Below are 17,184 nucleotides of genomic sequence, written 5' to 3'. Positions count from 1 at the left end.
CAACGCGCCGTCGTGTTGCCAGAACTAATCGGCTAATCACGAAAGCTACCAGCCTGCGAACTCATGGCGCGGAGCAAGACGGTAAAGCAGGTGACCAGTCGACCACCGAAGAGCTGTCGTCACCGTGGTCTCGCAAAGTTTCCATGAACGCCTCATCTGACATCCCCTCGGGGAGGACGACACGGTTGTTCGAAATTGAGAAAAGTCGCAGTTTCGCCACAAGGGCGAACCAATTAATGACTGCAATAGCAACAACTTTGAATGTAACGCTAAGAACGGCAAGCAGATTGAAACGTGCAATGCGCTGCTCACGCACAAATGATGCACAAAAACAATTCACAGGACGAGAACAAACTAACAACGTTTACCACTCGACACTTAATGTACTGTTCAAACGAAAACGAGGCCCAAAACGTAATCAGAGGTACAGATATGAGTGCGAACTAACAAGTGCCCCAGCTGTTACTTCGCTGTTTCTGAAAAGCGCACTCTTTTCGCAAACGACACCTGTCCAGCAAGCCGAGTAATTTTTGTGTGCCCAGCAACTAAACGCAATCGTTCCGGTGAAAGTTGAAAGTGCTGTTTTCCCCACCGAAGGATAAGGGCGCGCGCACAGGCATCTAACCTCCTCCTGCCCTCTATTCGCGGGGCAAAGTACGCCTTGGGAGATGAGCACGCGTGGGCGCATTGTGACGAGCTGAGTGCAGAGTGTGGGCGGCTTTTTTTTTTTTTCTTGAGTTTTCATATTGGTTATGTAAATATACGGTGAATGGTGGCTGCGGTGGCGATGGCGACAAACCAGCCGGGACTCTCCGCATAAAAGCTATGGCAATAAAAAAAAACAGCAAAGCTGAACGTCGTTAGGGACCACACCATGCACGCGTGCACGGCATCGAAAACGAAGAGCAAATAAAACGGACACAGACGCGGATACCACGGAAAACCATTCGGTAAAGTGCCCTTCATATGCAGCGCGGCCCACATATGTGATACTAACTAAAATGAGGCGCTGCCAAAGCGCAAAAGTAGTTTTCTTTCTTTTTTTTATTTTGGTTTGAAGTGGGGAGTGGGGGTTTGGAGTGGACTCGCGTATGCGCCCGCGGCGGCGAGAACGGCAGCAACGCCAGCTTGTGGGGTGCAGGCCCGCCCGCTCGCCTCTCACTCAACCACGCGCAATAATGAGCTCTTGCTCTCGCCTGGTGCGCCGTGTGCGCCGCGCCGCTTCGCCCTTTGTTGGCAGCGGGGCAGTTGCGAAAGATGCATGCTCGTAACAAAATGCAGAGCAAAATTCCTAGATTTTCCGTGGGGAAAATTCGTGATATTAAGGTTGTCTCCCGCTGTTATTTTGTTACATAGAGGTCGCCAGTACATGTGCTTCTATGAAGCAACGCAGGGAATAGAAAAACTTCACTATATCGAGGAATTCGTTATATGGAGGTTCGTTATATGCAGGTTTAACTGTATAGTATAACCTTGTTACAACGGATCTGCTTACAACAGACTCTTGGATACTGCATACCAAGTGGTGTTTTCATGCCGACTTCCCTATTTGCTTCATTGATTGAGCTTCATTTATTACGAATTCTGACACAACTGACATTGTGAGGCTAGCAAGGTGGTCAGAACTCCTTTACAGCAGGCGTTCTAAATTCAATAACTTCCGACTCGAACATTAGCATACTTTCAGAACAGCAACAGCGTGCAGCGAATATCAACGTACCAATTGAAGAATGAAGGCCACCAATATGCGGTCTATTAAAGGTCAGTTATGGCTAACTAAGGCGACAAAAAAATCAGTATGCAGAGTGCTTGGTCAAGCGTTTTGTGGTGCTGAGGCGCAAAATTGCTAGCCACTGCTCCGAGCGGTCACTGCATACCGAGCTTGGCCAGGGGAGTCAGCCGCCGATGCGCAAAATGTTCATCCGAAGTTCTGAGGAGCCAGCGGGCAACGTACGCCTTCTTCGCTTTCGCATGTCCGCTGAGGCAATGATCTTGTTTGCTAAGTTCGAAGTGCAGTTAGGCCTAGCCACGAATTCGACCAGAAGTCTCAGATGTGATGTGCGTGGCCGAGGTGCCCGATGTTTCAAAGTACGTCGAGCTCGATTGCGAGTATAAGGAGTTCTCGTGCGGAGGCTTTTGTCCCAAGGTCTGAGTGCTGACAAGCAGCGAGTCCAATGAGATGCTAATGCAGTGGGTCTGAGACGCGCGTCTGCAATGTTCGCGACAATTCAACGCGCTATCGTAATCTGATTACTAAACTTCCACTTGCAGCTGCCTTAACTACATCGCGACCTGTGAACAGAGAACCAAGCAGCACAATTTTGAACGGTTGCACTGTTCAGAAGCTCTTATCTTTTTTTGAAAAATGTCATTTTTTGTGACTTCTGCAATAATTCTCGCTACATTGGTAGACGCAAAATTTCTTCACAGCACTAATGCATAGTTTTTAGTGAATATATTGTGGAATCAAATTTTTAAAAAAAGAGAGGGAAGTGACAGAAGCTTCTTGTGCTATTCGAAAAATCATATTTTATTGCCCTATTGATAGTACATTCGATTATGACTTGTAATTCTCTCTGGTTATAACAGACCCAATCATTGATTACATCAGAGTTTGTTGTAACAGTACTTAGATTTTACATAGTTCTCTTACAACAGATCCAAAGCTTTTTCAATATGAAGTTCTGTAGTATCACGGTTATACTGTTTCTTTGGAATATACTTTTATAACAAATTTTTGGCTATAACAAACTTAATTCCATGTAAAATGCTGCTTTGTCATAATGACGTTTTAGTGCATATGAAATAGGTCAGCACTTGTGTTCAGCTGTATTCACTAAAGAGTACAATGCCAATTGGACTTTCCTGAGCATCATCAGTGTGGAGAGAAGCTGTATTTCACTTCAATACCATTCCATAGGAATCCCATCTACCAACAGTTCTAAACACAAATTGCCACTGATGACAAAGGTTTACAATGCCAGTTGGACTTTCCTGAGCATCATCAGTGTGGAGAGAAGCTGTATTTCACTGCAGTACCATTCCATGGGAATCCCATCTACCAACAGTTCTAAACACAAATTGCCACTGATGACAAAGGTTTACTGACACACCAGCAAGGCATTTGTGCACAGATCTCAGTTTAAGGGTTCCCAATAAGGTATGATTAGTGAACAAAAGAATTCTAAGCTATGAGCCCTTAGCTACAATGAAGTTGTTTTCGTAAAGGCTGCTGGCATGCAAACATATTCCGTTGTAGAAGTAGCTGTTGGCTGAGGCTTTTTTTTCACCCACTCTTGATAAGACTTAATTTTTCAGTGGCTCTTTATCTTATTTCAGTGTATGAGTGGCCTTCTAGTGTAAGAATGGCACACAACAATGAACTCTCCTATTTTTCGGAGAACTTTAAGCGTGAGTGTAGAGACACTGGACAAAGAGAAGAGCACACCCCACACTCCGTCGGCTAGCCCGCCAAGCCTTCCTGTCTTAAAAACTCACCAAAAAGAGGAAAGAGATACTGTGCCAGCTGCAGCAGCTCAATTGAGGTGGAGCGTGTGTTTGCCAGCAGCGCCCACCACAAGTCGAGACAATCCTCGAGCAAGTAGACGTGAGGAGACTGGTGCACATCCACCCCGAACGCCACCACTGGCACCAGGAATGGATGCAGTCGCTCAGACTGTGCGCCGAGGCCATTTACCACCTGTTAAGAACCCACTTTCTGTGACACACATTCAGAAAAAGAAAACCCCACATTCTCCGGACTGAGCAAGGCACTCCTCACCCCTTCGTAAACTGATTAATGCTTTTAGTGTTTTTGCTGTACATGTATGATGGCAGTTTTTTGTCCTGCAGTGTCTTTGCAGCATGGGTACATTTATTTATTACTTGGTAATACTGTCGACCCTCACAGAGGGTCATAACAGAGAGGACATACATAAATAATGTACAATGTTCATAAAGTGTCTTAATACCTTGACAACTCCCAATAAAAACTGGTATTGTCGTAATTAGCAACTCAACATTCAAAATAACAATTCAAGAACAATTCAGAATTCACAGTCATTTTTCAATATATTTGCTATGAACATGAAGTCGCTTGTGTAACTTTGCACTGAAAAAAATTCGACTGATATTCGACGGTGAAATTTTCGACTGTCCGCTTGAAATTCCCCGCCGTAATGACAATGCATGCTCACTCAGAGATGCTGCCACCTCCTAGGGCCTACAAGAAGCATTGAGGAGTAGCAGGCTAAAAACCCACTTTCCAGGCTAACCTCCCCTCCTCCTTCTCATTAAATACCTTCTTCTTCTTTTTGCAAATGATTGTGCTGCCTTTTCACGAAGACAAACAGAAGTGATTTTTAGCGTCAGTACGTCACGCGATCTTGTGGCAATGCCAATGGGCAGCACCCTCTCATGGTTTCTGTTTCGCCGGGTGACTGCACAGAGGCGTGCACAACTTGATTTTTATCTTTATCGGCACTTCCTTGAAGGAGTGGTACAAGTTGACTTAGTACATTTCTCTTGGAGGTGCTCTTAGCTCGTGTATCACCGAAAATTGTGAGGTATTCTTATCTACTTTGATTGCCGAGTTTACTCTACCTAAGCCAGCCCCACGCTGAGAAGATGCCATGTGTTTGCCAGCACAAAACTTTGAGAAGGGTGGCGCACGTCATGTGCAGACAGCTGCGTGGCACTGTGTGTAGACCACTGTTTCAAAATAAACTACCTTCTGAAATACTGTAGAACAGTTTGCAGTTTCTAGTAATGCTGACAAAAAATCTGTTGCTCACTTTTTTCACAATTTCTTGCCACACTTTCGTACATTCAAGAGTCACAATAAAGTAGTCTGACCATCTCAGAAAGTTTTTCTCAGAAAAATTGTCTACTTCAAGGGTTCAACTAAATCTATGGTCACATGTAGTGACCACTTAGTAAAGGCCTCCATACAATTCGGAGATAGAAATTTTGAGCTGAGAACTGGTCTAAAATAGGCATTAAAACTTGTACATAATTGTTGCTGTAATAAAATGTTTCATGGTCTTTAGTGTGGGGTTAACCATAACAAAGAACATAAAGCACAAAGTGAAGACAACAGGTGACAGGAAAACAAGGGAGTGCGAAGAGAAACCCAAAATCAACTTCGTTCCTTGCACCATCAAAGTCATTTGTCAAATCTTGCTCTCACATAAAGACAGTATACCAAAAAAAGTAGGTGCGTAATGGCAGATTTAGACAATGCAACCATGTTAAAAGTCCACATGATGGCTGGTTTACCATTTACTGAAATTTTCATGGCTGTGAACCGCCGTTGAGTATGCTTGCTGAGTGTGAGGAAGAAAGGCTGTTGTTTGGGTGTCGGAGTAACCTTTGCACCAATGCCAGTGTGGCTTCGGCCGCTAGCCCGGCCGCACACGCTCTGCATCAAACATGCGATTGTGTTCTTGTCGAATGGGCATCGAGTTTCCTATCAGGAGAAGTGTCGTTCTTATAGCGTTTGCTACTTTCTCCTAAAATTTCAAAACTTTTCCGCTTTTCGATGCAAGCTTTCGCCTTTTCTGCCACTACATGAATTGCTGTCGCCGTTGATTTTCTGGCCGTGAAGCTGAACATTGTATCACGAATGCTATGCTTGGATCAGTGCTTGAGTACTATCTTTTCAACGTCCAATCTTCATGTTGTCTTGTACAAGCTTCCCGCGACATGCCGAATCGCAGGCTAGGCCTAATTCCTGTTGGCGCTTTTTGGTGGCAGTCACGGGCGTTCAAAGTTGCGTTTTTGTGTGGAATCAACGTAACTCTTTTCGTTGGCTTTATTTGGAGGAAAGGATCCTTGAGTGGCGCTTGTATCACTCAAATAGTGGTTCGCAATTTGATTGCAATGTCTTGGATATCTTGGATATAGGGTGCGAGCCCATCACGTTCAGTGCACAAAGATTTAGTCGTAATAATGTGCATAATCTAGGTGGCCTGAAACGCTATTGGCGAATTTCGGTAAAGGCGTTTTCTTGTCGTAGTTTTTTTTTTCTCGCTTTCATTTCATTGCCAATGCAGGTGTTTTAATGTTAATGTTTGGAAATTTGAATGCACACTGCGTCGTACACCTCGATTCTTGGACGCGCGAGACTGCATGCTCAACACGTGTTGCGCTAGCATAGCCTATGAATAAGGATGTTTTGGTTGTGGTGAAGATAATCGTGACTTTGACGACATATATTATTAATGATCTATGCTGTAAATAGAAATGAAATTTTTTGAAATTTTACCTTGCACCCCAAACTTGGAGCCGGATGTGTTCTGGGAAAAAAAAAGTGTGCTTATTACGCAAGTAAATACGGTAAAGCCAAACCAAGATGAAGACCCATAAAAAAAAAAAAGTGCAGTTGCAGACAGAGAGCCTCAAATAGGTTGCTTGTAGTTGTAGCACGACTGCAAGGGGGGGTTGCATTCAGTACAACATAGTCTCTATGCCATGTCATTCAATGACTCAACAAATTTCGGCTTGGTTCAATTTCGATTCTTCTTTGCCAGAAGTGCTGGCGCTCATGCAACATGGCGAGCTTCGAAAGTGGCAAACGAACCTGCACGAGTGTGGTGACGATGGCACAGCGTAGCATGTGATGTTCACCGCAAGTTTCCCAAAGAAGGGGCAGGTACTGAACCAGGTCGCCTGCAAATGGCATTATCTGGCTTCCCACTCGCTCAATGATGAACGACGTCACATGCAGGATACTGATCTGCACAACATACAGAGAAATACAGAAAGGCAAGTAAAGTTGGCACACTGCTCCTGCATTAAGCAAAAAATAAAATATCTCAGTTAGGCACAAAATGCAAACAAGTACAGAAGGAAATGTAATTAGTAGCCTTGTGTGAAAAGTAGATTTTAGGTTCAAAGTAAATAGTGAGTGATTTGGTGAAATCGTTTGTTTTTTTAGGTTTAAAGAAAGTGGAAGGAACTTTGAATAGTTGCAGGATTTCACTTTTGCTAGAATGCAAGTGATGACATGTAAAGTATGTCAAGTTATAAAATTGACTACCTTATACTTAGACTGCATAAAGCAGCGTAACAAGTTTAAATTAAGGTAGCTTTTCCAAGTAGAGGTGCCAAGCCTGAAGGAACTGCGGAGCTGGGCAGCCTTTTTTGTTTCTCTTCGGTCTTCTCTACCTTTCCTCCTCCTTATTTTTTTTTGTTCTCTTTTCCAGATTTATCTTGTTTTTTATGTTTATTACTATTTATTTTTATTTCTCTTCCTATATTTTTACTTTCATCCTATCCTCTCTCCATTACTCGCTTCCTCTTTCAATTTTTTATTGTGGTTTATGTTGTCGTCTTTCCATAGCCATAGTAGTAGTGTTCGCACTTAATATCATCATCGTGGCACTTGTAGAAGAAGAGGAAGAAGATTTCCTCTTGGCACGAGCGCATGCTCAATGTGCGAATGTGGTTCTGCCTTTTGTTACACCAAGCAACAACAACAGTCCGGCCCCCTAGAGGGCTCCGCATACTTAAAAATGAATAATCGACGTTAAGGTAATATGTTCATTTAGCCTTGAAGTGAGGCTTCACAGAAGCGCAGGTTTTCCCTGCAGAGATGTATTCATGGTATAGCACCTCCCATTGCAATGAAACCACCTTTATAAGGGGGTTACATGTAGGCTATTATACACTCAGACCTCATTATAAACAAGCTGCATTACCTGAAATTAGGTTGGTTATATCAGAAAATTTGTTATAATGGCATATTTAAAAGCCTATATTTATTGTAAAACTATTTTTCATTTACTTCTTTATAACTGATATTTCATTTTATCCGGGTTTGTTTTATCAAGGTTTAAGTGTACACCTATTAACTGATTCCGGATACTTAAAAGTTTCTATTAATTATTTATTTAGCTATTTATGTGAACCTCAGGATGCATGGTATATTTCAGAGGGTAATTTGAAGTAGAAACGAAGCGAACTGAAATAGTGTAATATTCGTTCGAATATTCAAAGCACTCGAACATTTGCACAAGCCTAGTAGGTGATTCGTAGCTCATAAAAAAAAAACCCCTACACCCTATGGCTTAAAGAATTGCAGCGACACAATTTCTTTTAAATTTCAGAAAAACTACCATGCACTACTTATATATAAGATGACACACAGCACAACATTCCTTACCTTTGTATCACACTCCGTTACTTGCTGCAACAACTTGTACAGAAGTGACACATAGGATTCTAAGTACTGGAAGGGAAAAAGAGCAATATTTTAAACATCACGTAGCGACTCTTCATCACTCCTTGCTCGTTCTCCCCCAAGAATAAAGTGCCCATTGCTACTACCACTATGGCATTGCATTCATACAGTAATTCACTGGAAAAATTTCACCCACTATTCAGAAAATCAGATTGCTTATGGGGTTATTGTACCTCAACTCCCATCACTCTCCCTTTGTAGTAAGGCAACTACCTCAACAGTGAGATGCCTCTGCGATCACTCCCTTTGTAGTAAGGCAATGACCCTAACACTGAGATGCCTCTGGGATTTGCCCTTTTGTAGTAAGGCAACGACCTCAATGATGAAAGGCTTGTGCGTTTCCTCCCTTTGTAGTAAGGAAACGACCTCAACAGTGTGATGCTCTGCGATCCCATCGCAAGCTGTTTTTACTTGCAAATAAATGACAGCCTACTCTCAAGCAGTCAAAATGCACATTTGTTGCATTGGCAAATCAACTCCCTAGATTCATATTAACCCCCTCCCACCATCCCACCTTCCCTAAATAAAGAGCAGTTGTTTGAACATTAGTACGTTAAATGATCATTACAAAGAACTTGGGTCTGTATTCACAAAGATTTTCTGTCTCTACCATTGGCAACAACTCAAGCGTTATAGTAACTATACTGACACATTTATTCGTACTGCAAGAAGATTGCCCAAAATAGCGTCTAATGATTCTATTAAAGAAAAGATTTGTGAATAAAAGTCCCGACAGAGCTCCTGCGGCCAAGATCATTTAGGTGTAGCTGTATGACTGACCACATTTAAGGCCTAAAAGCTGCAATCCTCAAAGCGGCTGATGAGAAAAGATAAAAAAGACAGGCTTGTGTTATGTTATCTAATCTACACTGATTGTGTAGATGAGATAATGGTTACATAAGTTAATTACGGCCCGCAAACTGATCATTATGAGAATTTATCTTGTTTGATTAAGACAAAAAGTATGATCAATACAAAATTATTGCATTCAAAGTACTAATTATATTTTAAAATATAATTACAAAGAAGAAATGTTACTCACAGGAAGAAATTGTTCGGTGTTGAACTCAAAATCATCAACAGGTAGATATCATAAAGTCAAGGATGGGTCACCAGGGCAGCTGAAGCTTATTTGTCTGCTTTACATATAGTCTCAAGTAATTTTAGCTACAAAACATGAGTGCTGAGATAATATAAAAATCAAGAATGTTGCTGAATATTTTTGAGGCTACTGCAATAATAAAAATTAGAAACATTAAAGTAAGAGAGTAAGGATAACTAGAACTGTACAATGTAAATGAAATTCAAGGGTATAAGTACAAATGCTTTGAGTTTGCTTCTTGTGCTTACTCCTATAAATTATCACTGTGATGCTGACCACAAGTTCACCCAATAAAGCGTTCAATCCCAATAATTTTGGCTGCCAAATTTTTTCCTGTTGCAGCCACATTATTACATTACACTTGTTTAAAATATATTTATATAGAACTGATCCTAGGTGGGCCGGTGAGATTAAAAAGTTCACAAGTATAACGTGGCAGCAGAAAGCACAAGACTGTGTTGATTGGCAAATGATGGGAGAAATTTTGTCCTGCAGTGGGCGTAGTCAAGCTGATCATGACAATGATATCAAAGATATTCGAGTGCCTGGTTTTCTAGGACAATGTTTTCTACCTACTCTCTGTAGTAGGGTGCAATGATGTCACACATTTTCTACTCCAGTTCAATTATCATATTTATAGCACTGAACCAAGTCCACAGATGGCTAATGCAGCTATGAGCTGTTATAGCAGGCACATTGCCTTTATTGAATCCCTACTTTACTTTTGAATTGTCTTGGAATATATAGTTTGTGAAGAAGAAGATGTGCCTACAGCAAGCAGCATCGACAACGCCCGGCTCTCTCGGCTCGTGCTTTGGTTCGTTGCTGTGCGGATCGCTGGACGGTTCTTCACGCTGTCTCGTCGCTGTCTTTAACGACTAATAAACCTCCTCACATTTGGTGGAGGTGCTGTTAATCCCCGTTGCTACACCCTGGAGCTGCGAAGCCGCACGCTACCGCCTGTCATGACTGACAACGCCACTACATCGACGCCTTCGCCCCAGTTCAACTGCCCTGGCCACCCTAGGCTACGGGACCCGAAGGTCTTCAGCGGTGCGGATGGGACCGACGTCGAAGACTGGCTCGAGCACTACGAACTGGTGAGCGCCAACAATAACTGGGATCAAGCCGACAAGCTGGGCCACGTGATATTTTATCTCACTGGCATCGCCGAATTGTGGTTTAATAACCACAAACACAACATCCCCACATGGAGCGTCTTCAAGACATCATGTGCTGAAGTGTTCAGTCGGCCGGCTGTCCTCAAGCAGCGGGCAGAACAGCGCTTGCGCGTCCGCTCTCAGCAGACTGGCGAGACTTTTACCAGCTATATTGAGGACGTCGTCGACCTTTGTCGACGTGCGAATGACACCATGCCCGAATTTGACAAGGTCAAACATATCCTGAAGGGCATCGACGACGGCGCATTTCAAATGCTCTTGGCAAGAAATCCGAGCACAGTTTCTGAAGTTGTCAGCTTGTGTCAGAGCTATGACGAGTTAAAGACGCAACGCACTCTGACTCGGCAGCCTCAGCATGGTGGTGAGTCACTGTCCAGTTTCGACACCCGGCCTGACAATTCACCGTTGCTTCAGCAAGTTCGAGCCTTCGTCCGTGAGGAAGTCGCCCGCCAACTTTCCCTAGTGCCCTTCACTCACGAGACCACCACCCGTCTACCTGCCTCGCTTCGCACTGTTATTTCGGAAGAGGTTGCCCAAGCTGTTCCTGCTGCGCACCACGAGCCGCCTTTATCCAGCCGTGTTTACTGCCAGCGTGTCGTGCAGCCGGTAGGCCCTCCTGTCACCTATCCGCCAGCCATGCAGCCTGTGACCGCGCACCTAACGTATGCAGCGCAGCCGGTGGCTCCTCCTGTCGCCTGTTCGCAAGTGATACAGCCTGTAGCAGCGCCGTTCACATATTGTCGCGAGCAAAAACAAGACCTGCAGCCAGGAGTTCACCCGAACCAGAGCAAGAAAAACGTTCTCTTCTTCTTCGTAGCCCAAAACGGGTATGAGCCACAGCGGCTCGTTCATCAATGGTGGCATTACCCCCTCTGCCAAGAAGCAATGTCGCGATGCTGTACAGGAAGGCAAAAAAAAAAAAGAAAATGAGATGAAAATTACGATGCAAGCAAAATGAATGGCGTAAGGCGGAATAACATAGTTGGTTGTGGAGCCAAGAGTTAAGGGGGGAGGCTACCCTGGAGACCGAACTTTTTTATTTTTTAAGATATCTTGATGAAACTTTCAGGGGTTGTTCACTACAATAAAACTAGCACAACTGCTAAGTTTCACGAAGCTGTGTTTCTTAGTTCCAGTGTTATTGAGGTTTAACTGGGTGCTTCACATGGGTGCCTGAGGAAGAGTCGTGAGAAATCCCAGGACATAGTAGAAAGCTGAAATTCATTGTGGTCATTCCTTGATAGCTATCCCAGGGCGCTACAAAGCCGTTTTTTTTTATTCCCCCCCCCCAAAATTTTCAGGCAACTTTGAATTTGATGTAACCAGTAATGACCAGATTCATCAAAAATTAATTGTTTATTATAAATTAACAGCACCAATTTTCAAAAAAAGGAGCTTGTTACGCCCTTGCAAGGTCATTCAGGAACAGAATAAAAAAAACGGCACACAAATCTGATGAACGGTTTTCGAGTTCTTGCTTTCCTCAGCACCACAACTAGCAAAAAAATCCGTTCTGAGAAAACAGGCCGAGAAAGTTCAAAACACGTGTTTTCTTCAAAAAGCTCCAGCACAGTAGCTAGAAGTGTCCTGGCGCACTCTTTTCTTCTTTTGCCTGGCCTCCATCTTCTCTTGGTGTCTTTTAGAATTCTTTTTTAGGCGTAAAGCGTCTTTTTCACGAGCTCGCTGGATGGCCAGATGACCTGGTTGAAGTCCAATGGAGTCCGTTATCACTTGGGTTGCTTTGCAGCAGCCGGCATTGTAGCGCAGCACTGCTTCATGCAGTGCTGTTTCTACCGCGATCAAGGATGAGTGTTGTTCCTTCGGCATCAGAGACCACAGAATGGAGTGGAATGATTCTGATGCATTTTGCGTCTTCGCTCCCAGGCAGCCCTGAAGAAGCGACTTTTGTGACAGTCTTTCGTAGATGGGCAGCATAGCTGCAGCGACATAGTCCGGTAGGCTGTGTTTATGTTTTGGCTGTGGCTCACGCTTTGCCTCTGCAGCTCTATGGCGGCACCACGATTGAGCCCCCTCTGGGCAAAGTTCATGGTGAGGGTCCTGGTCAGTCGATGTGACGTGGTGATATGTTGCCATCACTGCACGCTGCATGGCTGTTAGGTCAGTTGAATTGTTTCTCAGGGCCCAACCATAATATCCTGTCAGCTTTTCAATGAGGGCTTTAGTCAGCTTCCCCTTCCCACTCAGTGGCTTATCACTTTTCTGCACAATGTTTCGAAGAGCACTTCCAATCCTTTTCTGAACATGGTTCAGACATTCTTCTTTTACAATTGGCACTAGCCCGTACACATTCTCTTCTGTGAGGGCAGCGAAGGTACGGCTGTCTCCGTCGGACACAAGAGTGGTGTACCGCAGGCCATGCTTGGATACAGACCGCCCAAAGAGAGTCAAGCCTGCCTCCACTTCCATGCTTCCCGATTTTGCGTCTGTGTTTTTCTGGCAAATGTGGTGCTTCTGCCAGCTTTCGTATGCTGCATCTACAGGTTTGGGCCCTGTTTGGCATCCAAGGCAGTGGTTTGAAAGAACTACAGCATCCAAGATGAGACCTGTAAAGATGCCAATTACCGATCCCACTCCGATGTGTGATGTGTGACCCCGCTTATGCCATGTGCCATCGTACACTACGGTGATGTCCTTGCAGAAGCTGGGGTCCATTTCTTTATATGTTTTGATCACTGCTGTGGCAGAATCAGCATAAAACTTCTCCAAAGCGGTGGCCTCTGGCTTTCTGAACGTCTCTTTAAAGTGCTTTTGAAACGTCTTGTGGTGAAGACTTCTGTAAGAGACGTTCATGGCAGCCCAAAAGTCATTAAGAGCTGTTTGCCCCTTGCCTATTTGCTTTATAGCCATTATGGCGTGGACATTTACATCGAAGGCCTGCGTGTCCTTTTTGCGGGGTGATGTCCATAATTTATCGACGGTGCCACAAGAGGCGCACACGACTTCAAGTTTTGTTGCAAGTCCAAGCTTGGTGCCCTCTCGGACAGTCATAGCACCTTTCAAACATTCTTTGCACACTGTGCGGCTGAGCACGACGTTAAAGATGTTCATTTGAACGAGCGAAAAATGTTCGCCCTCACTTGTCACTGCAGGTGCAAGAGCTGGCTGCATCAGTTGAAATTTCTTCTGCGTCGCCGGCGTAGACTCGAGTTCAGCGCGAACGGCGTCACGACGTTTCGCATTCGCATCGATTTCTTCCTTCGTTAGGAAACGCATCCGCAGATGAAGCGATGGTCCACTCACGCTCGATGGCGGCACCGATTCAGACGAAGTGCTGGGTCCGGCGATATCAGAAGCACTCGGTGTCACGCTCGATGGCACCGATTCAGACGAAGTGCTGGGTCCGACGATATCAGAAGCACTCGGTGTCACACTGGATGGCATCGATTCGGAGCACGTGTCGAGCCCAGCGATCTCGGAAACACTCGGTGCATTTGCGGCTCCAGCCACACTCGATGTGCCGAATTCTCGACTGGCGACAGCCGACAACACAGTTCCGTCGTTGCAAGCGTCTACGCAGTCGGCACCCGCAGCAGAATAGCAGAATTTCGATGATGGTACAAGCCGCATAGCGCGCCTCCACGCACCGGACTTCCGCACTGACTTCGGCTTCGTTGCCGGCATCGCCCGCAACAACAAAGACGAAAGGCACAGAACTAGTGCAAAAAGAAAAAAAAAAAACGAGAGAAAATGATTGAAAAGATAGCACAAGGCGAAGAGCGGCTCGTAAGCAGACGTCTGTCGAGGCGGACGGAGCAGAGCAACAACGAAGCGAGCGCGCTGGACGCGCCATCGAGAGGAGCGACCGCCCCCGCTGCTGCACAGCAGCCAATGGCGGGCACGCTTTCTCCCGCGAGATATGAATGCGCTGCTCTAGCCAATCAGCGCTCCGCATCGCATCACGGGAAAACGCCAATAGCATCTCAACTGTGCTGCCGACGCCATTTTGCAAGGCGGCGAACGAGAGAGAAAGAATTCACGGTCAAAACAACACCAAGATGGCGCGGGACGACCGCATGATCCGGGAATGGCGCGCGCGCGAAGTTTGGTTTGATTTCGGGATTTGCGCCTGTTTTGGACGCCGCGGCGGCCTCGAAAATAGTATTTTTTTTGCACTTTGCGGTTGAATTAGGTGCTGATAATTACAGAATAGGTAGTTTATGAGACATACAACCCAAAAATGTGGTTTTTCAAAAACCGACTTTTTCGCGATTTTTCGGTTTTCAAGGGCCGCGTCCCCCCTTAAATGAGAAATAAGAAAAATAGGAAAGAATTTAAGGGAGAGACGAATAAAGTCAGTCACTCACTGGCGATTCACAGCGCAAAAAGTATGGTTTCAGCCGTGAAACGTGAACGACTTCAGTTCGCGGGGTGAAACAGGAACGTCTCGAAGTGCCTTCTGGGAGAACCTCGTATGTGACGTCGCTGAGACGTCGTACAACCTTGTAAGGGCCGAAGTAGCGGCGAAGAAGCTTTTCTGAACGGCCACGTTGTCGGATAGGGGTCCACACCCAGACTTCATCACAGGGCTTGAAAATAACTTCACGGTGACGAAGATTGTAGCGGCGTGCGTCTGCGGTTTGGTGATGTTGAATACGGTGACGAGCAATTTGACGGGCCTCTTCTGCACACTGCGCGAATTTGGCGGCATCGGTGCGGTATATTCCTAAGTTGTCGGGCAGGAGCATGGCGTCGAGGATCGTCGTGACCTCGCGACCGTGGACTAAGCGAAAAGGTGTGAGACCGGTACTTTCTTGAACAGCAGTGTTATACGCAAAAGTTACGTAGGGAAGTATGGCGTCCCAGTTCTTGTGATTGATGTCCACATACATTGACAGCATGTCTGCAATTGTCTTATTGAGTCGTTCAGTCAGCCCGTTTGCTTGCGGGTGGTAAGCCGTTGTTTTACGATGTTCCGTGCCACTTAATCGCAAGACTTCCTGCAGCATCTCTGCGGTGAAAGCTGTCCCACGATCAGTTATGACGACAGCTGGAGCACCGTGACGTAAGACGATGCTGTTCACGAAAAATTGGGCGACATCTGCTGCGGTTGCTTTTGGAAGCACTTTCGTTTCACAGTAGCGTGTTAAGTAGTCGGTAGCGACCACAATCCACCGGTTTCCAGACGAAGACGTGGGGAATGACCCCAGCAAGTCCATGGCAATCTGATGAAAGGGTGCCTTTGGTGGGCCTATTGGTTGCAGTAGTCCCGCTGGTCGTAAAGGTGGAACCTTACGTCGCTGACAGTCGCGACATGTGCGAACGTAATGCTTCACAGTCTTTGCGAGACGTGGCCAGTAGTAGGAGCGTTGAATCCGTTGCAGCGTGCGCGTATAGCCGACGTGTCCGGACGATGGCTCATCATGACACGCACGTAAAAAGTCACCACGAAGCGTAGTTGGCGCAACAAGCAGATACATAGCTTGTGTAGGATGAAAGTTCTTTTTGTAAAGCACTCCATCGCGGAAACAAAAGGAGGACAGTGAGCGTGCAAAGCTTCGAGGAGGGTGGGAATTGCCTCCTTCCAGGTAGTCAATCAGCGGAATGAGCTCCGAGTCGTGACGCTGTTGCTCAGCCAAGCGGGTTGCTGATACGGCAGAAAGAAAAGTGTCGTCTTCAAGGTCAGTGTTGGCATTTTCGACCGGTGCACGTAAGAGACAGTGGGCGTCGGTGTGTTTCCGCCCAGATTTGTGGACGATGGTGACATCGAAATCTTGTAGCCGAAGGCTCCATCGTGCTAGACAACCTGAGGGATCTTTGAGATTTGCGAGCCAACAAAGGGAATGGTGGTCGCTAACTACCCTGAATGGGCGGCCATACAAGTATGGGCGGAACTTTGTTATGGCCCAGACAACAGCGAGGCATTCCTTCTCGGTTGCAGAATAGTTTTTCTCCGCTGGGGATAACGTTCTGCTCGCATAAGCGATCACGCGCTCTACGCCATAATGCCACTGAACTAATACCGCTCCTAGTCCAACGTTGCTGGCGTCAGTGTGTAATTCCGTGTCAGCGCTTCCGCCAAAATGACCCAGTACAGGCGGAGCCTGGAGGAGGTTTCGGAGGGTGTCGAACGCATGACACTGATCGGGACCCTAAACAAATGAGACACCGTCTTTTGTAAGCTTGTTGAGGGGTTCAGCAATCTTCGAAAAGTTTTTGACAAAGCGCCTGTAATACGCACAGAGCCCCAGAAATCGGCGTAGGTCGCGCTTATTTGTGGGCACGGGAAAGGCGGCAACAGCACGGGTTTTCTCCGGATCTGGGCTGATGCTGGCATGGCTCACAACGTGACCAAGGAACTTCAGTTCTTCATATCCAAAATGACATTTCTCGGGTTTGAGAGAAAGCCCCGCTGTTCTGATTGCCTGAAGTACTGCATGAAGGCGTTGGACGTGTTGTTCAAACGTGTCTGCAAAGACCACGACGTCATCAAGGTAAACAAGACATGATTGCCATTTGAGCCCTGTGAGAACCGTATCCATCATTCTTTGGAAAGTAGCTGGCGCTGAGCATAGACCGAAAGGCAACACTTTAAACTCGTACAGGCCGTCGAGAGTAATAAACGCCGTCTTTTCGCGGTCGCGCTCATCCACTGCGATTTGCCAGTAGCCGCTACGTAAATCCATGGAAGAAAAATATTT

At 45.7% G+C, this 17,184-nt stretch overlaps 1 protein-coding gene across 1 annotated transcript in view; it reads right to left on the bottom strand.

Moving 5' to 3' along the window:
* The window catches only part of Impbeta11 (importin beta11), an 80,850-nt gene that overhangs the window by 29,591 nt on the left and 34,075 nt on the right, over positions 1-17,184 (bottom strand). The window contains exons 15-18 of the mRNA XM_075893763.1: positions 9,285-9,325; positions 8,165-8,230; positions 6,581-6,736; positions 3,499-3,700 (exon numbers count right to left, since the gene is read on the bottom strand). Coding sequence (XP_075749878.1) covers positions 3,499-3,700; positions 6,581-6,736; positions 8,165-8,230; positions 9,285-9,325 — 465 coding nt within the window. The remainder of the gene's footprint in view (positions 1-3,498; positions 3,701-6,580; positions 6,737-8,164; positions 8,231-9,284; positions 9,326-17,184) is intronic.

The sequence above is a fragment of the Rhipicephalus microplus genome, chromosome 1, assembly GCF_043290135.1.
Source record: "Rhipicephalus microplus isolate Deutch F79 chromosome 1, USDA_Rmic, whole genome shotgun sequence".
In the NCBI taxonomy this organism is placed as follows: Eukaryota; Metazoa; Arthropoda; class Arachnida; order Ixodida; family Ixodidae; genus Rhipicephalus; species Rhipicephalus microplus.
The sequence above is the reverse complement of the archived record's forward strand: the minus strand, read 5'-3'. Positions and strand labels throughout refer to the sequence as shown.